The following is a 21,315-nucleotide window of genomic DNA, read 5'->3' on the forward strand; positions in this document are numbered from 1 at the left end:
TTTGCAAGGTGTGCGGACGTGTGAGCAGCCCTGACTGCGGGCTGAAATCCGCGAGAGGAGATGAGCGACGCAACCGGCGGTGCTAGCGTTCGTCCAGCTTGCGCTACGAGCACGACGGTGTCCATGCAAGGAATCACGACACAGCTCGCGATCAACCTTGGTAAATGGAAGGAAGACGACAATGCCGACTGGGTCGGGGAGACGGGCAGCACAGTGGTGGGGAAGGTTGCGTCCGCACCTAGCGAAGACGTCAGTACAGCCGAAACGCAAAAGCTCACGCCGAAAAGACCTCGAGCCAAACGAGCAGGTCCGTTCGAAAGTGGATCTATGTGCGAAGTGAGCGCGCTGACCTCGTCCTCACTGATCTGCGTTCGATAGCACCGAGCGAGAGCTGGGACGAAGACTTCCTCTTTCAGAATGATTCGACACCTTGTTCGACGCCAGACCGACGAACGTCTCGTCCGCCCTCCCGCGTATCCCGCTCCGGTTCGCCAATTGCTACCGATCGTTCGATGTTGTCCTCTTCTTACAGAGATCTCTCCCGACAATTTCGCTCCTCTTTCGACCAAGGCATCAGCGGCTCAGCTTTCGAGCGTCCCTCGAACGTCAGACTGCATTCGATGGCGAATCCTTCCCTCGACTCGCTTGTCTCGTCGCTCGATTGGTCCGCAACTTCGGATTCCGAGCCAACTTTGAAACTCGGCGATCCCCGATTGTCGAAACATAGCAATCCTCAAGCTCCTTATCCCGTGGCGCAATCTCGGCTGATTGGCCGCACATCAACAACTCTGGAACAGCATGCACTCGCCGGTGAGGCGCCATCGTATCCAACAAGGCCTACGCCTCGACCTCTGCACACTGAAAGCGCATCGCGCGTGCCTTCGGGTGCATCGACACACTGGTCAGACGTACCCAGTCTCACAGCCGACAGTGTCAATAGCCTCACGTCGAGCACGACTGGAGACGAGCTTGAAACGGAAACGGAAGGCGACCTGACGGAGGATGAGCGAGGAAGGGGGATCTTGCCGAGACTACCGAGCTTCTTCGGGAACAAGCGTCGCTCCCGCGACATCTCGGTCGCAGAGGCATCGTCCTCGCCGGAGCTCAAAAATAGCACGAGCAAGCGTTGGAAGCTCGGACGGGGCATCAGAAGTCCATCGGATAGTGCGGAAGTCAAAGGAAACCAATCGCCGACGGGAATGTCGGGCAGGAGAACGGGACCTCGAGCGCTCGAAACAGTTGGCGATTTCGACGGGAATTCTAAGGTTACTGACACCCTCCGACGATCAAGACTGCCTCTTCCCGTACGAAACGGCGAAATCGTCGTGCTTGGGAGAAGGGAAAGGACACGGAACGAAACGATTATCAGTCGCAATTTAGGTGGCGCTCCGAGCCTGATCCCCGGATCAGTGGATGCGAGCGTAAGCTCAAATACAACAACCAACAGCATGCATCAGTCCCGAAGACTCTCTCGGCAGGCCTTTCCACCTACGCAGCACGTCAAGACGGGCGGTGCGACCGAAGCAGGCTTGCGCATTCGTTCAATTGACAAACGGCTTGACGTATCCATTGGACACAGCCCCAAAACACATGGCAAAGCACCGATCATACCCATGTCTCTACGATCGCCCGAGTCCTCAGCCTTCTCGAGTGATGCCTCACAACCAAACTCTCCCATTGAATCCATTCTCGGTGACAGGATTGGACGATGGAATACCTCTCAAGTCTCGTTCGCGTCTACAGTATCGGCCCTCGATACTGATTATCCGCGCCCTGTTACAGCCGACAATGCGGACAAAGGCCGCGAGACGCCCCAGTTCAGCGAGATGTCGAAGCAATCGAAACCCCATCGAAAGCTCGTTAAACGGCAACCTGAATCCGAGCTTCTCGCCCAGCGCTCTTCTTCCTTGCCGTCCGACAAGCCGGCTTGTCGGATCCCAAACAGCCTCACGTCAGAAGACCCACGTCGCCACGCTCGCAACCACCTTCGAAGCCCCTCGCTACCCTCTGCGCAAGACTCGGAGGTCGATCAAGCAGAGAGACCGCCTGTTGCCCGGCGTCGTAGCTCAACTTCTCCACAGGAGGGAACCTCGGTCGAGCAAGGCCACGTCATCGAGCTTGATTCTGAATGGCTCAGCATTGTCCCCTTTCCGCCTACCATAAGATCATCTTTTGAAGCTCGTGGCCCTGCCGCCTTCTCGCACCATCCTCACGGCCCCAACAGCGCTACAGGCCGGACGATACCTCTAACGAACACGCTTTCGCCGGTCGAAACGAAGACCAAAAGGAACAGCTCTCGCATTGGACAATCCATCTCCAATATCCTCGGCCGAAAGCCGTCCGAGTCTGGCAAACGAGCATCAAGTCCTCCGCTCCCATCAACCTCCGGCAGATCGAACCGCAGCCTGCTCACTCGCAGCAAGTCGATGATCGGCCAAACCCGAGGAGCCAAACACGAGACTGTCAAGATGCAAGAGACAGCGTCTGCTTCGATATTGAATGCGCGCACAACCACCTCGAATCCGTCCCCAATTGCCACAGGATCGAGGCCATCGCGCGATAGATCGTTCCCTTCTACTCGACTGAATCCGCTCCGAGCTGCTCGTAGCATAGCTATCGAGCGCTCGAATGCCGGAGTAGGGTCGCCATTGTCATCAGCAACCTACGCCAAAGCTTTGACGTCTCCGCGACTTCCGCTGCTGCCGCCTCGACCCTCAATCTCACTTGAGCGAAGCAACAATCCACATTCGACCAAGTCTTCCGGACCACTGAATATGTCGCTCAAAATGCCCAGCGCAACCCCTGTCGCGGTATCGCTACCTTCGTCAAGAGCAACAACGGTTCTCGAAGGCTCGCTTCCCCGACTGCGTTCCGCTCACAGCGGACACCGACCCTCACTTTCGCTCTCCTCGCTCATGCGGTCCCCGCTACCTTTTGGTAATTCCGACAATCCCGCTCGGATCATCCCGCCGCCCGAAAACCAAAGCCCGCACGGTGTGCCTCAAACCGCCCTCGAAAGAGGACAACCATCGAGCATACCCGGCCATCAATTTGCGGGAGACGAGGAAAATATCGCGTTACCGCGACGAAACAGTCTCAGTGACTTACGGATCCCAGCTCGCATAACGGACGCTCAGAAGAAGATCGAAGAAGACCTCAATCGAGTCAAACTGTTTGCTCAAGCGGTCGAAGGTGAACATGTCTCGCGCTTGCTTCTGCTAGGTCGACTCCTGATGACTTGCGATCCACGGTTCAGATCTCAAGGAACTCCGAGAGCGGTACGACAGACACCTGCGAGAGACGCTGTCCTTCGAGTCCGCGCAACGCATTCGAGTCGAACATGCCTTCCCGTGGGAACAAGCAAAGACTCTGATTGATCTCGGGGACGGCAAAGTGTATCATGCTCTCAGGTCCTCGCCAAGTACAGTCGCCAGCAGAAAAAACGGAAGCGCCTCCATGTCGGCACAGACGACTTCACTTCGAAATCGAAATCCGAACGCATCCCCGTCAGGGTCAGAGACGGAGATTGAAGCTGCTCCTTCCAGTCTGCGATCCAGCATGTTACAACAACAGCTCGCTGCAAACAGCTCGCTAAGCACGTCGCGCACGAGACCGGGCATAACGAGGGTGCCGAGCGTTTCGTCGATCGAGACTGCAGCGAGCGTCGGGGTTCGCCAGCAGGAGATGCTGCGAAGCGTCCTACAATCGGGATCGAAAGGCGCATCGTTTCCGTCAAGACGGCGCGCTCCTTCTCCGAGACCTGGAATCGCCCGTCTCGCCAGGGCAAAGACGACAGATGATGGACAATCTCGTTTTCCGTCTACATCAGCATCATCATCGCAAAAACGACCGGCACTCGGCCTGCAACGTCCTTTGGCTTCATATCCCGACAGTGCCAAAATCGAGACTTCTCGACGTGTCAGTCGGAATGGCGCCACGGGGATCCGAGAGTTTTTTCTGCGACTCCGGCATCGCGCCACCGAGGAGCTCGCACGACCAATCACGCCCTCCGACCTTATTTCCTCACCGTGCCCGCCCTCACTCGCCTCTGATCCACCTCAGAGAACCGTCTCAGACCCTGCCAATCACCCCTCATCTCCGGCGCATTCACAAGCTCTGCTCAGTCCTTCGCTACTGGCTCAACCCGTTCCCCGTGCACGTCGTACTTCGCGGACCTCGTCAACAAGCTCGTCTGAGGACTGGGACGCTGAATTAGCGATCCCTTCTGCTCGGCGCCCGCTTCATCGAGGCCAGACGGTCAGTGCCGGAGGTCCTCACTCTTCAGCCACAGACCCCGAGGACTCTTCCGGAATGATGATTCTCACGACGGAAAACATGCCTCGACTACTCGACAAGGCCAAAGAGGTGCAGCGTAGATGCCAGGATTGTCTCGAAATTCTCGAGAGTCTATGATCTCTCGTTTTCGTTCCGTGTTTCTATTTATACAATTTTTACTGTACCTGTAGTTCAATACCGCAAAAGCGAAACCTCCCCAGGTCGTGCATTCCAGATTGTCATGCGACCAAGCGGCAGGAGGTCAAAAGATTGCATAACTGTACCCCATCGACCTCGCCTTTTCTCGCGCAATTTGTCTTGCGCGAGTTTGAAAGGCGAAGAGAAATGTTTATAGTCTGTTCGCCCAAGCATAACGATTAGCGGCAGCTTGGCCGCTTGTGCTCGAAGGTGAAGAGAACACTCTTTCCAATTCCGACGTTGAGAGGCGCACAGCGACTGGGAGCGTAGCGCGTCTTATTGAGGTCAAACACTGGTGGAGCAGTGTTGAGCAGGTAAGCTCATCAGTACATTGTAAGAAACAGCGTAAACGTCGCAGAGGGGACCCCTGCGCGACGGAGTTGGCAACGAATTCGATTTCATCCGCAAGTTTTGACGCTTGTAAATCGTATACTCGGGGCTCGCAGTAGACAACATTGTACAGTACCGTCGTCCATCAAAAGTGCCACACGTCTGACCGGCCGAGCGCGCCAGCTTCCGAACCCAGCTGTGACGTGAGGATCGACCTGTTGTCGTAGTCCTTCTCCTGTCCGTTCGGATCAGATGATATCCTCATAGAGGGGCACCCTGTTTGACTGACGTCTGATCGACAACTATGAGGTGTACTCTGCTGGGCACTGTATTCGTCGGACAGAAGATAGTCGTCATGTCCGTAAGTGCAAAATTCGGACTCGAATGCGTGGCTTGTTTTGGGAAGGTCTGCTCTCTCGTTCACGAATCTATTCTGTATTTGCAGCTCCTGCTCTGCCTGCTGAAGTCGTGCAGCTCTCAGAGGGACTGCAAAGGCCTATCCCGGTGAACCAAACGGATTCGCCTGACTCTACGCGCTCGTCGTGGCGCCAGCGACAAATTTGAGCGGACCATGCGCACGAGCGCGAAGCTCTCACGCTTTAATTTTCTGTCGCTCTCGGTCGCAGCGCACTGCAACAACGCCGCGAAGGACGCTTCAGCTCTGCCGTGTCCGTCAAGAGGTCGAGATGCAGCTCTCGATGACAGACCCGCATTCGGGTTTGTCGTACGAGAATCTCCATTCGTGATTCAATCGCGACGACAAGGCACACTTCGGCTCGAGCGTAAGGGCGCAAGCCACTTGACAGACTCGCGATTGTACAGTAGATCTCTGGCCAAAGTTCCGAAAGTCGGACGGTAGTGCGAGTCGCGCTTTCCCGCTTTATTGGTTGGCGCATTCCCGTGAGCATAGCTACGACGCCAGTGTAGAATTCGACAGTCCAGCATCGAATACAGTCCAGTAGCGTGCAAGTAAGATACAGGAGGCACAGCGAGCAACGCGGTGCAGAACCAAGCTAAGCCAGCATAGCCTCGGAAGCGGCGCGCGCAACCCACGACAGGGAAATTGACGTTGGCTGGCGTAACCGACCTTCTCTCGCGCTCTCCACATCACTCTCGAGCGTGCGCCGCTTGCTGTACGCCTGGGCCTGAGCCTGCATTTCGAATCAATGCCAAGTGACTGACCATGTGCTTCTGGTGGAATAGGACGCGAGACACGAGGCCTCGCTCCCGTTGCTCTGGTCGCCTCGCCTGACCACCTCCCCTCCTCGGTGATTCGAGACCGGCACTTGCCGCCTCGCGACTCGCTCGAACATCGTTCAACACGCTCGCAAAGACTTTCTGTGACCGTCCGCTGTCCGCGCGAGTCCCGTCTGAACCACAATCCCCGAGTCGCCTTGTGGCCCAACGAACCGCTTATACTCACCCCGCCCCGAAGCCCACCGGCCCCTCCTCCTCACCTCGCTCTCGCACACGCTCGCTGTCGGATCGGATAGCTCGTTTGCAATCATGCCGGCGCCAGTATCGATAGCTCGGCGAGACTCTGCCTTCTCTCCCGAGTGAGTCGCACGCTTCATCACTGTCTCGCCTTGATCTAGATTCCTCGCAGCGTCACCTTGCTCTCCCTCGTTCTGCCCGAACAGCCCCGCATTTGGGGGCTCGCTGTGCGGATGCTTGCCCTCGAGCGTATGCGAGCCGCACGGTTCGAGTCACGCGCAACCTAGGCAGCAATCTGTGGCGGGACACTCGCGCATCGACGGTTACTCGCGCATAGACATGCTTTGCTGATCACCCTTGTTCGCTTTCTCTCGCGCCAGGCCCGCGCGCTCTCCGCTGCTTCACCCGACCTTGTCGACGTCGTTGTCCAAGTCGTTTGGGTTCAACTCGCCCTTCTCGCTCTCGGCCATGTCAACCTCGCTCAAGGACCTGTCGTCTTCGCCCGGCTTCTCGTCCATGGCCATGTCGCTCGGCCGCTCGTTTGAGGAGCGACCCCGTATCGAAGCTCAATTCTTCAAGAACTTTACCTGCTGCGGTCTCGACCTGCAGGACTTGCACGGTCTCCTCGAGCATTTCGAGGAGTGTCACGTCCAATTCGAGGACGACCGATCGACCGACGGTGGCATGGATGGCGGCGACATGGAAGCCGAGAGCGAAGGAACTATCTCCGGACCTCCTTCGCCTCGGCTGCTTGCGGCCGGTGGACAGCGTGGCGTGTTCGAGGTCAAGAAATCGGCACTCGGCGAGAATTCGTTCGAGGCTCCCGACTCTCCCGCAACCCACCAGTTGCATCTCGATGGTGGCATGGAGCTCGACATGGAAATGGGCGACGACGATGATGCGGCATCGCCCGGCTCGTCTGCCGAATCGAACCAATCGGCGACGATCAACCCGCAGAACTTGACGTCTTTCGACAGCAACATTTCGCTCCAACGCTCTGGCAGCAAGAAGCAGCAGTCGCAGTTTGCCAACAATGGCACGATCGACACGTCTCAAGGCATCCAACCCTCTCTTGTCGGATTCGATCCGCTCGCATCCCGCAAGGCGAACGGATTTGGATCTTCCTCGGCCGAAAATGGGCTAAATGACAAACAGACGAGTCCGACGGATGCGCTGAATTTCGCGCCAGCAGGCACGGTCAATCCCGCTCAGGCGCTCGGAGGTCCTACCGTGCCCGGCATGGGTGGTCTTGCTCCCTCGCTGCTGTTCAACGGCGCTCCGTCGACGACAGCTTCGAACACCCTCTCGCATGACATCCCGACATTCCAGACCGAACCCGACCTCACGGTCGACCCACTTCAAACGGACGAGGACGATTCCGACGACTCGGACGATGATGCCGATGACAATACGAAGACTGCACAGAACCCCCAATTCTCGGCGTTCGTCGCGCCACCCGCTTCGTCGCTGCCTCCGATCCCGCAATCAATTCCGGCGATTCCGCCGCCCACAAACCCGAACAAGCCACACACACGGCCGAGGAAAGCGTCTGCGAACACGATGGCGCATGCTGCAGCCAGCGCATTGCCGACGCTTCCCGGAGGTCAATTCCCGCTGCTCAACCCGAACGACCGTGCCACGATCACGGCGCTTGCACAAACGACCCTCAAGGATCCCATGCAGACGGCCGCGGCGATCGCGGCCCTCGGACCAAACTCGCTCGCGGCGTTGCCGACTGCGCTGCATCCGCTCGGACAGGGAGTGCAAATCTCACCGTCGGGACGGCCATACACGCCTCCGAGCGAGAAACCGTTCAAGTGCAGCGTCCCAGGGTGCGACAAGAGTTACAAGCAGCAGAACGGGTTGAAATATCACCGACTGCACGGACACTCGGGCGACAAGGCGAATCAACAGCAGGCAGCGTACCAGCAACAGCAGCAGCAGCAGGCGATTGCGCAGCAACGACAGCAGCAACAGCAACAGGCTGCCGCTGCACAACAGGCGTACTATTGGGCGACGACCGGGGGCAAGATTGACCCCAAGATGGAAGGCAAACCTTATGTCTGCCACGTGGCGAGTTGTGGCAAGCGCTACAAGAAGTAAGCGCCACTCTCCGTCTGCCTTTCGTTACGGTGACGAGACACTGACCTCTTGGCAATCACGTGTAGCATGAACGGATTGCGGTATCACTATCAACATTCGGGTGCGCATGGCGCTCTCGGGTTGCAGATGCTCGCGCAAGGGTGTCACCCTCCACCGCAATTCCCTCCTGGGCACAAACGGTCTCACCAACTCGCACAGACCTATATCCCGGGCTCGACGACGACTTCAAGAACAAACAGTCCCGCTCCTTCGAGAGGCGCGAGTCCGAATCATCACGGAATTCGGACTGGCTTCAACTGAATACGACAAACCTAGGAACTTATGCCTCGTCGGATCGCCCTCGCGTCATCCTCTCTCGTCTTGTTGAGGAAGCGGCTTCCAGAACCCTTGTTGCCTCTTTTTATCACTATCTCTGCCGATTTCCTCCCTCAGGATCAAGTGCCTCTCGCCTCGCCCACTCTGCGCCTCTTGATCGTCTTCATCGCTGTACGCCCGTAGCGCGCAGGTGCGAACTCCGTGTCTCCCCTTCCTTGCGCCCTCGTGTCCTGTCTCCGTTTCCTGTTCGTGTTTCTCTCTCGCCCTCTCCATAGTCACAGGCTTAATAGATCGCAGATCCCTACTCCCGCCTCTTCTTGTTTCCATCGAACTACCTCCCCAGAGCGAGGAGCTCACTTAGATGTGTTCCCTTTCCGTCTCGCCCGCAGTGTCCTTCTTTTTTCCTTTTATTTTGGCTCGCTCTTGTTTGCCTCTCTTGTTGCTGTAAACATTGCCTCGATTTCACTCTCGCAAATCTCATATGACCTACTGAACGCGATCAGAAAAAGAACGAATACCATCCCCGGAACCCGGAGCCCGGCGACGCGCCGTGCGTGCAGTCTGATCAACCCAAACCTCATTGAACGCCAAGTTTCGAATAAACAGCCCAACGACAAGCCTCTCGCAGAAAGGCAAGATGCAAACGGTCCAATCTCGATTGCGAGAGCCGTACATCGCGGCCGTGTGTCCTCACTGTCAAACTGCGGTCGAGTACTTGGTACCGTCATCTGGTTCGAACGCAGTCGACTTTCTCGTCGAGTGCGCCAAGTGTCATCAAACCTGGATCGTCAAACCGAATGGGACTGGGTCGGGTTCTGGAACGGGTTCGAAACCTACCAAGACTCGGAAAGGCAGGACGATCGGATCAGGTGAATGAACCATCTTTCCTTCTCCCTCTGTTCTCCTGGTAGTGGTAGCTGACTCAAGACATTGTGCACGACAGACGAGAGACCACTCGATACTTCGTACTATGACGTGAGGCGCTGTTCCCTGCAAGTACGGTCGCCTGATACACGAATACTCAACATTGTACCTTTTCTTTGTACCAGATCTTGGGACTGCCCGTGACCTGCACGACAGAAGAAGTCAAGAAAGCCTATCGTCGACTGGTCAGCTTCAGCTTTCCTCTTCCAAGAGTTACTATGAGAAGCAAACTCACCACAATGACCGCTACTCCTTTCCCATATGCACATATGTACAGGCGATCAAGAACCACCCAGACAAGAACCCAGACGATCCAACAGCCGCGGATCGGTTCAAAGAAATTGCGATCGCGTACACCACCTTGTCCGATCCAGGGTTGAGACACACGTACAACGAGTTTGGCAAGTCCAAATCGGATGGTGGAGACCAAGATGCCATGGTTGATCCAGAAGCCATCTTCTCGACTCTCTTTGGAGGTAAGGTCGAATCCCAATCTTTCCCCTGGGAGAAAGAGAGCTCAACACATTTGATTTCTTGTGAATTTCGTGCTTTTACTCAGGCGAAAGATTCCAGGATATTATCGGTACAATCTCTTTGGGAAGCGAGATGAAATCGGCGATGCAAGAAGCAGAAGATGATGACGAAGACGAATCTCGTCCCAATACGACCTCTTCTGGTAACGCCACGACCACGTCGACTTCGACTTCGACAACTGTTTCGACGAACAGTGCAAAGCCTGGGCTGACTCCGGAACAACAAGCTGCAAAGGACAAGAAACGAATGCAGAAGGAAGAGCACGAACGCAAACTTGCCCAGGAGAAGGCCAAAGTGCGAGAACAACGCGTGAAAGCGCTCGCGATCAAGTTGAGGGACAAGCTGGCCTTGTTCAGTGAACAGGCGGTCGGAGAGGAAGACAAGCAAATTGCGGACGGAGGTAAGACTCGTCATCTGCGAACAAATACTCGAGGAAGAGCTCACCTTACGAAGAGACTCACAGTCCGGACGATGTGGTCGATCGAGGCGGAAGAACTCAAGAAGGAATCGTATGGAGTCGAGCTCTTGCACACGGTCGGATTCGTTTACGAATCGAAATCAAAGTCGGTGTCCATACTTCCTTTCCTGCTACTCACGGACTCGGTACTGACTCGTTGAAGATCTGTAGGCACTTCTTGGCATCGACAGGACCGATTCCGTTCGGAGTGGGAGGATGGTTCCACTCGGCGAAATCAACTGCACATATTTTCAACCAGACCGTGTCGACTGTCAGATCGGCGTATGCGCTCAAGGACGTGTTTGAGGCGATTCAGAAGGCAGAAGAAAGTGGTGTCAGCCCAGAGGAGAAGAAGAAGCTCGAGGACAAAGCCGCGCAGATGGTAAGAGACGTTCTTCTGTTTCTGCTCAACTTGAACGGTATTGATCAAGTTTTTCTTGCTCTCTGCAGGGTTTGCATGCGTTGTTCAAGGCAAGTACACCATATCCGACTTATCCTCTGTATCGAAACAATCTTGACGAATTTCGTGGCCGTTTTGATTCACAGGGTGCAAAGCTCGAAGTCGAGTCAGTCATTCGGGAAGTATGCGATCGGGTCTTGTCCTCAACAGGAGTCGAAGATGTCCTTTCTCCTTCCTCTTCCACTACTTCATCAACTTCGACCTCGACTGCGTTGACGTCAGCTCCGACAAACAAAGTCTCGTTACAGACGTTGCGGAAACGAGCGGTCGCTTTGGGCATCTTGGGAGAAGTGTTTGCGTCGGTCGTCAAAGATCCAGGACAAGAGAGTCCTCTTGGACCTGGATTCGGAATTTGAAGAATCGTGCAAATCGTTCTCTACTTTCTCCGTCAGGCGTATTTCCCCCATGTTTTTCTTGTACTCCTTTGCTGTCTCCTCTTTAGATAGAGACTCAAGTAGATCAGTCCTGTTCTTGCGTAGTTTCTGCTCTTTTTTTGTGGTCCTGAGAGATTCCTTTGATTCGCTAACTGGAGCTTTCGCTCATTTGAACGTCTACGTAATCGTTGCAATCTCACATTTCGCTTCAGCGAGATCGAACAATGTCAGTAGACTCGATGGAGAGAGAGAGAGATCGATTCCAACTGCGGCCTTAAGGAGAAAGTCTGGTCCGGACATCAAATTAGAATAAAACCGCAGCATCACACTTTTCTGGTAGTTACATCGTGGTCAATGGATATTAGACGATTGTAGAAACACAAAAGGAGAGATAGATGCACGACAACGAAAATTGGGTTGAAGGGGAATAGGCAAAACAGCACATAGGGAGGGAGAAAGGAAAGCAGGAACAAGAAAATCAAGAAACGAGTATTATGCAATTGAGAGAGCGATTTGTTCATAGCTTGAGTTCTTGCAAGATGCGTTTCACTGTCAGAGAGACGGATCAGAACGTTGAGCGTCAGGCATGGAACGAGGCAGAGGGTGGAAAGAAGGGCAAAAAGAGAAGGGAGAACTGACCAAGCGTGAGATAGGCACTACCAGAAATCCTGCGGAACTGGATGCCATGGAATCCGGGCAAGAGGGGCATCTTGACAATAAAGATCTCGAATCTGACGATCATGTCGTTCGAGACCGCACTCGGGTTCGAGGCTGCTTCGACTCCCGGAGCTGGCCCAGCACCATCATGGTGGCCATTCTCGAATCGAGCGCTTCCCGTAGTCAAGGGCGGACTGTGGTCGACCGGTGAAATGGGAGTGAAAGAGCCGGAGGATTGGGTTCGCGCTCTTGCAGCGACAGCAGAAGCAGGATCCGTCGCGATTCGTAGCGAAGATTGACTGTCGTCCATCCCGCCTCCGGCCGAAGCACCTTCGTCCTGTGACTGTAGCTCGCCGTCCTTCTTTTGCAACAAGAGTTTGCTCGCTCGTCGTTTGATCGTCGTTCGTACGGTTTTGTCCTTGTTCGCAGCCGAGTTGCCGGCTCCGCCACCGAATCTCGTCATGTCGATCGACGGGACGTGGACGCACTCGAATCCATTCTTGACATCGCGGTGTTGGACTCCGAGCCGATCGAGAACTTTGATCAGGTCGGCACGCAGGGTCGCGACCGGTTTCGTGGTTGTCGTGCTGACCGAGAACAGACCTTTGAGCCAAACCGGTTTCGCAGACTCGCTTGTATCTTTGCCCGATGATGATTGAGACGGGGTACGTCCAATGAACCCGACGTCAGCAGCAGCTTGGCCTCCGGCGAGCGTGCCTTCGGCCGCGTTCGGCTTGGTCATCTTGCTCGTACTCGATGGATCGCCTTGATACGCCGAATCAACCAGCTCTTCCTCCGCGACATCGTCAAACATTCCTGCAATGTCGTTCGTCGTGTTGGGTCGAGGTGGAGGAGTCTGGATGATCGAGCTTTGTCTCCTGCGCTCAAAGAATCCGGCGCCGCTTCGTCCGACCGACGAGGATTCTCCAGCGTCAGGTCTCATGAGCGTCGTCGCACCCATTGAGACTCCACGTTGGTGTCGGCTCGGCGAGATCTCTCCGACCGTGGAAGCGCGAGCGACCGGTTTGCCATTTGGTGGAGAAGCGAGCGGAACGTCTGATCCACTCGATGGCAATCGAGTGACTGGCGGTCTCAAATTCGACGAAGTTGTGGTGACCGCTTCGGAAACTTGAGGAAGTGGAGATGCAGCCGTCTTGTTACTCGCGCGGTGTCCGGCCATCCCTCCAATGCTGGCTCGGTTGCGATGTCCCTTGCCCCCTTCGGGCGAGGAGCGACCGAGGAGGGAGCCGAACCTTTTGGCGAACCCTCCAGTCGAGGCTGCGGAGATCGAGGACGACAGCGGGATATCATCCGGAGATTGCGTCGACGAGTCCAAAGTCCCGATGAGCGACATACGCTGCTGCGCAGGTACCTTGCTTGCGCGTTCTCGTGGCGAAGGTGATGTAGGGGGTTCGTACGACGATTGAGGTCGGAATCCAGCGAGAACGGGAGAACCCGGAGCCGAACTCGACGGGACAGTCGAATGACGTGCCGCTGCCGAGATTGTTGTTCGAGGCATCTGGGGTGCGGTCGAAGGGTGAGGAGCAAATTCTTCTCCCGTCGCACGCTGGCGAGGCTGGGGCGTCATTGGGATGAGCGGCGAAGCGGCCGGAGGTCGAACAAGATCGGGAGATGCGACGAGTGCGGGCGAGGTGATCGCCGACCCAGCCTGGTAGGCTTGAGCGGGTGCGGGAGGTGGGGGAGGTCCAGTCAGAGAGACTGTCGAAGATGCAAACACTCCAGGACCCCAAATGCGTTCGCGTTCGATTTTCTCTTTGACAAGGTAGTAGATCGAGATGAGAGGGTGGAAGCCCCGCGTTGGATCGAGTTGCTCCGGTTTGGGTTGTCCACCGTTGGAGGCGAGCGAGCCAAAAAATCCTGAACCCGAATTGTCGGCGAGATCGTCGTATCCAGCTTTCGGAAGCGCGTTCGCTCCTGCGAATGCGAGGTTGAAGCCTCCTGCTAACTTCTTGCCGTAGAACCCGAGTCCCGAAAATCTCTTGTTGGTTGGACTCCTCTTGATGTCCTTGCCATCGACCCTCATCGAAGGTCTCTCCTTTTCAGGGTCTCCACCTCCACTGCCGTCTCCTCGAGCCGATCCATTGGCGCCTGAACCCCCGTTGCCGTACAACGGACCTCCTGCTTCTCGAGCCTTCTTGATCTCCCAATTTCGAACCGACAGTTTGTACGGTTCCGAGTTCAATACCTGAGTCAGGTTCGACTCGATTTCTTCGATCGAACCAAACTCGAATCCAGTCATGCCGCGTAAGACGTCCGCGTCGAGTTCTCCAAGTCGAAGCGGAGTTCGTGCCGGAATGTGCGCTGCGGGAGCTCCCGTGAACCCTTTCACGATCCAAGGATGCGCGAGAACTTCTTGCAACGTTGCACGTTGACTCGGAACCGTGACGAGCATTCTCGACAGCAAGTGTTTGCATTCTGGAGGGGGGGAAACGTCTGAGTCCATGAGCCTCTTGACAACAGAGGGGAAAAGAAATGGGAGAAACGTACCGGCACTCAGCCAATTTGGATAGTCGACTTGTCCTCGCTTGATCTTGGCGTGCAGTGCGGGCATGCTCTGATCGTCGAATGGGACTTTTCCGCACACGAGCACGTACAAGACGATGCCGAAACTCCACACGTCGACTTCGGGACCGACGTACGGTTTCGCGTTGAGCAGTTCCGGAGCAGCAAAGTACAGCGAGCCACAGAAAGTCGAGAGGTGTGACAGGGGCGAGTAGAGGTTCGACAAGCCAAAATCGATAATCTTGATGTTGCCAGTCTTTGAAATCAGGATGTTTTCGATTTTGAGATCTGTGCAACATACGCTCCAGCTAGACGTCAGTATGATCAAACAGAGTGGGTGAAAGACTAGACGTGTTGACAGACTGACCTCGATGAACAATCGAATTTGCGTGGCAGTACTCCAACGCGCTGCCTATTTGTCGTGCAAATTTTCTCGCACTCCGTTCGCGCAATCTTCCGTGGCTGATGATGTAGTCCAACATCTGACCACCGTTGACGTACTCTTGTACAAAGTAGTAATGTTGCTGTTTTGGCGAAAACACTCGTAAGACCCTCGATTGCTCGCAAAGTAAGATTCGTTCAGGACTAACCGGATAGATCATCATCTCTCTCATCCCGCATACATACGGGTGATGCAGCAAGAGACTGAGACTGCCCTCTCGCACCGTCCGGATTTCTTTACTCTGATCCTTCGCAGCCGCTTTCGCAAGGAACGAAGCGGTAGGTTCTGGTGCTGTTGTCGCTGGGGGCGGCGGTAACGGGTTGTGTGCCGAAGTCGACGTCATTGAGTGTCTCCGAGAGGAGGAAGTGGTCGATTCAGGTGGAGCCGAAGAACCCGTCGATGGAGGCGCAAGTGCAGGTTGAGTAGGTCTGTGAGCTGCAGCGGTCGATGTGAAACGTGGAATAATCTTGATCGCGACCTTGTCGCCCGAGATGGAACTGACTCCGAGTTTGACTTTACCCATGCTACCCGCTCCCAAGGTTTTCGTCATCTGCCACTCTCCGAGCACCCTACGACTTCTCGAGGATGAACTACTCGTGGTTCCTGCTGCGGCCGCTGTCGTCGCCGAGGCCTGGTGGACCGCACTGTCGGTCAATCTCTCCTTCTCATCGCCAGCACCTCCCTCCCGATCCCTTCGTGCTGCTCGAGACGACGTCGACGTCGAAACTGATCTCTGATGCGGTTGATCGTACGAGGAAGTCGGAGGCGGAATTGCTGCCCGTTGCGAGGTACTCGTTCTTCTTGAAGGAGGTTGCGAGGAAGTCGAAGGCATGTCGATCGAATTCAAAGCAGAGGGTGGAGACATGGCAGGTGGAGAGGCTGGCGAGAAAAGAGCAGCCGGAGGAGGAGGCGCGGACTGGAAACTCGACATCATTTGGGGAGGAGTCGACAGGGATCTCGAATGATGAGAGGCTCCCGAAGCGGGAGGAACGAAGCGTCTAGAAGAAGGTGGAGTCGTGTAATAATTTGCGGATGATTCGGGCACGCGAGGAAGTGGACCCTCATTGGGGAGATCTTTCGACAGGCACGGAGGAGGCGCTGGAGGGGGAGTCGAGTGCACGGCGAGGGGTTCTTCGCCGACGACCTCGAGTCCGTTGATCGGTTCTGGTTCGTCGCCATTCAGTCGTTGCCCGTGATGGACCGAGTGACTGCCCACGGTCGCGCCGTTCTCGCTCTCAACGCCGAGACTCTCGCGTCGGTCTTGACTGCCGTATGTGTGTCGGTCCTCTTCGTCATCCTCGTGTTGGGGCACCTCGACGAGGGTACCGTTGTGTTCGGGCAGGTGGTCGACGTACGAGCTGAAGCCGTGTCCGCGTTCTGCGGTCGCACTCGGGAGGTCCTCGTACGAGTTCCTGACAGGAGAGTACGGGATCGACGGGGTTGGAGATGCGAGCGCGTGAGGGTCGGGATGATCGCTCGAGACGAGGTCGGCGGGGTGAGTTTTCAGTTTCGGCAGCTCGGGAGTGCGCGCGGTCGGTAGCGACGTCGGCCCAGGATTGCTCGGGATCGACAGGGGAGCGAGTTCGGGGCGACTCGCGGTCGAATCGCCGAAAGAGGGAGGCAGCTTCGATCGATTAGATGTCAAGTCCGAGTGGAGCGGAGTCGAGGTGGTCCCGTTCGCATCGGTACACTCGGCTGCAAGCTGATGATTGCTAGTCGCCTCTCCACGCGTGTCTGTGGACGATGGTGGATGAGGCGCGGCCATGGTTGCAACGGCGGGATCTTGCATCTCCGCCTGCAGTCCTCGCACTTGCGAATTTGTTACAGCACGAGTACGTGTACACGGAGGCTTGCCGGAGATTTCGAGAGCTTCGACTGTAAAGGTGAGCGATTCGCGACAGAGTAGGGCGAATGCGGCCGCAATATACACCGCGTCACTTTGCCGGTACCCGAGGTGATCGAATCCTGCAGTGCCGCGCCTTCGTCGTGAACACACTCGAGTCGCTCGCAGTCGTCGAACGGTCGAAACGGCGTGAGGAGCTGGACCGATTCGAGTAGGGTCGGCGAGCGAGTTCTTTGAATCATCACGCGCGTGCGCCGTGCACGCTGCAGAAATCATATTTGACGGCATCCTTGTGTCTTCGACATAGAGGACCTATCGGGACGTTCTACTCTGTGCTAGGCTCCTATTAATTGGCAGCCGTTAAACACGCCAACAGAGTACACGGACATGGCGTCATGGCGCGACCGAGCCAGCGTCAAACGAATCGTACGTTCTGCCCAGAGAATCGTTGCAATAGCAGTCGCAGTAGTAACAAACTGTGTCGCACAGTCGTGGTTCACCAAGCCAATAATGCAGAGGCGCGAGGGAAGAGGTCAATTGATTTGTCGCTTCTTCGCCCGGGCCCGTCGCAACCGATTGGCAAAGCCTCCTTTGCTGCACTGCCGATTCCTCAACGCGCAGCGACATGTTCCTCGATTCGATGGGCTGGCAGATGGAGCAAGGCGCCAGGATAGTTCGCTCGTATTCGACGGAGAGGACAGCTTGCAAAAGTCGACAACAGTTGATTTTCGCTTCCAATGGGCGATCTTGTCCGTAAAAAGCAGCAAGCTTCAGATGAATGACTGAAAGCCTGCCGTTGGTGGAACGAGGGCTGGTGATCCATCCGCTGACTCGCACGGTCGTTCCTCCGTAAGTTGGTCATTGGTTTCGCCGCGACGGCCGGACTTGCGAGCCGCGCCGCCACGATCATTCGAGGTGACTCCACGGATCCTGCATGAAGCTCTCTTTGTACCAAACTTCGCCGTTCGCGATCCCTCCTTGCTCGTGACTGTCGAATCTCGGTCGCTGTAACGCACAAGTGATCATGCCGATCAGCTCGCCGTATGCGAAATTGAGTCATCCTAGGTACGAGAGTCTCACCTTGTTTGGCCCTCCTGAAGGGTTGTGACGCATGCCTCCTCGTCCTCGTCCACCGCCGCGGCCCCTTCCTCCTCCTCCGCCTCCACCAGAACCGCGGCCTCGACCACCACCTCTTCCTGCTCCTCCTCTTCCTCCTGAAGGTCCTCCGGCTTGCATGTTGTCTTGAAGGTTGATGAGAGAGGAATAGAGACAACACGATCAAGGTTGATCGATTCACGGTCTCTTGCCCCTCTCAACTCGCTCCCTCGCGCTTGAAGCGCATACCCTTCGACGACCGTACACGCCGACGGTCACTATTCCATGCTCTCGGCAGAGACGGATCGTTCCGATGAATGGGCACCGCTCGCTCCCCGTCAACGGCTCTTGCATCATTACGATCGAATGGCTTGTCGCATCTAGCTCTTCTCGGAGGCTTTGCTGGCTCGTACGGTCACTTTGGACACTGCTGATTGAACGGCTTGATCAATCTTTACAACGGTGAATCTGGGCGGTGGTCGAGAGATCACATGCTCTTCACCTCTTGCTTGTACTTGTCACTCGTCGCTGCACACGTGGCAACGAGTCGACTCTGTCCGAATGGCGGGAAGCCAGAAGGAAGCTCGCTCTGTGTCAAGCACGTTCCTCTCCTTTTCTGCTCGACCCTGCCGGAAACTTGAAAGAGTCGAGACCGGGGCACGTGAGACTCTTTGAAGGTTCGTGCTCTGTCCGTCTTGCCCTCACGGACCGCGCGGTCTGGATCAATCGCGCCGTTCTCAGGGCTCCTCTCTCGACCGTTCACTCTTCTCATCGTCTACTTCGATCGGACGTCGGAACACCAACGCCGAGATCTCAGGGGTGGACCACCAAGTTATCGGGTCAGACCTCGAGTGTCTACCTACTCTCGTGAAGCCCAGATCAGAGGGTGGGAGAGGAGTCAGAGCCGGCGCTAGCGTCAGTCAGCCTCGGAAAAAAGGGGAGCGGGCTCATCCTATAGTGGGCATCGACTTGCCCGAGGCCAATCCTGAAGGTAGGTGTACTGCCTCATCAGTATCATCGTCGGAGAATTCGAGCTGACTCTTCCCGACAGAGAACAGCCGATTCAGTCGCGGAAAAAAACAATGTCTTTTCCGCCTTCACCTCCTTGCTCGACGTCGCTACCGGAACACTTCTCGTTCTCGCTGACGGGATCAGACCCACCTCCTACAGACGGTCCAAACACTCGCGACCGGCTCTCGCGAGGACTTTTGCCCAAGAGCGGAAGGACCTCGGGTCCGGACAGTTTCCCACCCCCCTTGTTCGAGCTCGAGCAAGACCTCAACTTGTCAGACTACCTAGTCGACTACTCCTATGACGGCGATCCGAGCGAAGGTTACAACCAAAGCGTCAGTTCGCTGTGTCTTTGCCCTCTCGCGGAAGATTTGGCTGAATCCTGCTTGGATCCCGCAGTTTGCCGACTCCGGTCGAACCCGGTCCGTCCGTGCTGGTACCCTCTCCTTTGGTTCTACCACCTCCTACGAACTGGGAGGTGAAAAATTCCGCATCAATGTCGCTCCCGACACCTCCGATAAGGTTTCGTTCTAATCGCAAACCCGATGCCCCCTCTTCCTCGTCATCGCCTCTCAAACCCTCTCGAACCCATCAATCCCGTCGCGGCCCTTGTCCTGAACCTTATCCGATTTCAGCTTCTTCTCTCCTTGCTTCGTCTCCGAATGTTGTACCCGAACCTCCGAATCGCGTGCTCGCACCACCTCTGTCTCCAGCGACTTTGCGACGTTTGACTCCCGTTTCATCAGCCTTGAGACAGTACGACACGATCCCGATCCCGACTTCACCTCCTCCTCAATTGTCAGCGGGATCGAGTCGAGACGGCAAAAAATTTCATGGACGCAAAGTATCAATCGGACACATTCCTCGACCTCGGAACCCTTTCATTCTGTTTCGTTCGCACGCGATCAATTCGGGTATGATCCCTCGCACGACCGTGGTGGAACACCTTGATCCTCGAGATGGAACTCGTTCGGAACGAATCGTCAAAGTAGATCACAAAAACATTAGTCAACTCGTTGGCAAAGTTTGGAAAGAGTTGAGTGAAGAACAGAAGAAGGTGTGGGAGAGATTGGCGGACAAGGAGAAAAGGGAACATGCGATCAAGTTTCCGGATTACAAGTTCAAACCGAGACAGCCAGCAAGGAAACGACCTGAAACGAACACAAGCACAAGCACGGTGACAAAGGGGAAAATTCAATCAAGACGAGTCGTTGACAAAGACGCAAAGCGCGAGGATATTGTCGTCAACGAGGACCATGTCGTCGATGCGTTCACCGTTGGTGGGGATTATTTGGTTTCTCAGGAAAAGTCACCTCCATCACGTCCTACACTCGAACACTCGACGCTAAAGAAGCAGAACAAGAGTCGTCCGACCCCTTTCACTCCCAGTTCTCCCAGTTCTTCCATCAGTCCCTCTCCTCGACGCATGGCGCAGTACCATCCATACTCTCGACCACCTCCCAATTCCTCTTCACCTGTCGCCGAGTCGTTGTCCCGAATGAAGCATCATACGTCTGCTCGTGCATCGAATGGTTCTCGTCACAAGAAATCAGCTCACTACGCCACAGCAGGTCTCGGAATCACGTTCTCTCAACCCTCGCCCTCTCGATCAACAGGAACGAGTATGACGCCTCCAAAGAACGACGTGCCATTGTTCCGAGGAGTTTCTGATTCGAGGCACTTCTCACTTGGAAGGTTCGAATTGAATCGAGGGTCTACTTCCGGAACTTCAAGAATCATGAGCAACACTCAAGGATTGATGGATCGATCACTTGCATCGCGTCAAAGATCCGAAGAATCCGACCGGGAACCTGATTCGGGAAAAGGAAGAACCTGGGGAGAAGGAGGAAACAATCTCGTTCTCGACTCGAAACGATTCTTGTACGAAACTGGACTCGCCACTTACACTCTCAATTCGGAGCAAGTCAAAGAGAAGAAGGAGGTACATTTGGATGAAACTGATACGATCGGGGATTGGGAAACGTTGACCGAATTCTCGACTTCGACCGTTCCAACCACGATCATCTCTTCAACTTCTTCTACTACGTCTGCGTGTGGTTCTCGTACAGATTCAAAACTGTCGACCGCATCGGGTTCAGATCCGATGATGGGAGGATTCCATTTCGGAAATCTCGATCTGTTCTCGACCCCTCCTCCAGCTCTGTTTCGCTGATCTCAATGCCTCTCTCGAAAGTCCGTTGTGTATATAAAGTTATCGTCTCGCCTTCTTCCTTGAATATTGCCTAAGAAAGCAGTTCCAAGTTTTGCTGGTTCTGGATTTCCAAAAAAATATGTTTGCAATTAAAAAGGGTAATACTTGCTTTTCTTGTCCCTTTCGGT

At 55.4% G+C, this 21,315-nt stretch overlaps 6 protein-coding genes across 6 annotated transcripts; 4 read left to right on the forward strand and 2 right to left on the reverse strand.

Moving 5' to 3' along the window:
* Positions 1-123: 123 nt before the first annotated feature.
* On the forward strand, positions 124-4,413 carry JCM15063_002955 (uncharacterized protein; the record flags this gene model as incomplete). Its single annotated transcript, XM_076680816.1, has 4 exons — positions 124-307; positions 379-1,421; positions 1,497-3,192; positions 3,257-4,413. 4 exons carry the CDS (start codon positions 124-126, stop codon positions 4,411-4,413), a joined length of 4,080 nt encoding a protein of 1,359 aa, XP_076532040.1.
* Positions 4,414-6,309: 1,896 nt separating this feature from the next.
* Positions 6,310-8,640, forward strand: JCM15063_002956 (uncharacterized protein; the record flags this gene model as incomplete). Its single annotated transcript, XM_076680817.1, has 3 exons — positions 6,310-6,359; positions 6,618-8,336; positions 8,406-8,640. The coding sequence occupies 3 exons, from the start codon at positions 6,310-6,312 to the stop codon at positions 8,638-8,640; spliced, it is 2,004 nt and encodes a 667-aa protein (XP_076532041.1).
* Positions 8,641-9,292: 652 nt separating this feature from the next.
* On the forward strand, positions 9,293-11,386 carry JCM15063_002957 (uncharacterized protein; the record flags this gene model as incomplete). Its single annotated transcript, XM_076680818.1, has 9 exons — positions 9,293-9,524; positions 9,599-9,630; positions 9,705-9,764; positions 9,857-10,055; positions 10,139-10,513; positions 10,577-10,676; positions 10,742-10,952; positions 11,021-11,041; positions 11,117-11,386. 9 exons carry the CDS (start codon positions 9,293-9,295, stop codon positions 11,384-11,386), a joined length of 1,500 nt encoding a protein of 499 aa, XP_076532042.1.
* A 535-nt stretch (positions 11,387-11,921) lies between these two features.
* JCM15063_002958 (uncharacterized protein) lies at positions 11,922-16,791 on the reverse strand (the record flags this gene model as incomplete). Its single annotated transcript, XM_076680819.1, has 5 exons — positions 11,922-11,953; positions 12,044-14,497; positions 14,570-14,872; positions 14,952-15,108; positions 15,175-16,791. The coding sequence occupies 5 exons, from the start codon at positions 16,789-16,791 to the stop codon at positions 11,922-11,924; spliced, it is 4,563 nt and encodes a 1,520-aa protein (XP_076532043.1).
* Positions 16,792-17,775: 984 nt separating this feature from the next.
* On the reverse strand, positions 17,776-18,105 carry JCM15063_002959 (uncharacterized protein; the record flags this gene model as incomplete). The annotated part of the gene is made up of 2 exons (XM_076680820.1): positions 17,776-17,874; positions 17,950-18,105. 2 exons carry the CDS (start codon positions 18,103-18,105, stop codon positions 17,776-17,778), a joined length of 255 nt encoding a protein of 84 aa, XP_076532044.1.
* Positions 18,106-19,046: 941 nt separating this feature from the next.
* JCM15063_002960 (HMG-box domain-containing protein) lies at positions 19,047-21,148 on the forward strand (the record flags this gene model as incomplete). The annotated part of the gene is made up of 3 exons (XM_076680821.1): positions 19,047-19,310; positions 19,375-19,453; positions 19,611-21,148. The coding sequence occupies 3 exons, from the start codon at positions 19,047-19,049 to the stop codon at positions 21,146-21,148; spliced, it is 1,881 nt and encodes a 626-aa protein (XP_076532045.1).
* Positions 21,149-21,315: the final 167 nt, after the last annotated feature.

Source organism: Sporobolomyces koalae, assembly GCF_050403365.1.
Source record: "Sporobolomyces koalae JCM15063 DNA, S_koalae_JCM15063T_v1_ctg46, whole genome shotgun sequence".
Classification (NCBI taxonomy): Eukaryota; Fungi; Basidiomycota; class Microbotryomycetes; order Sporidiobolales; family Sporidiobolaceae; genus Sporobolomyces; species Sporobolomyces koalae.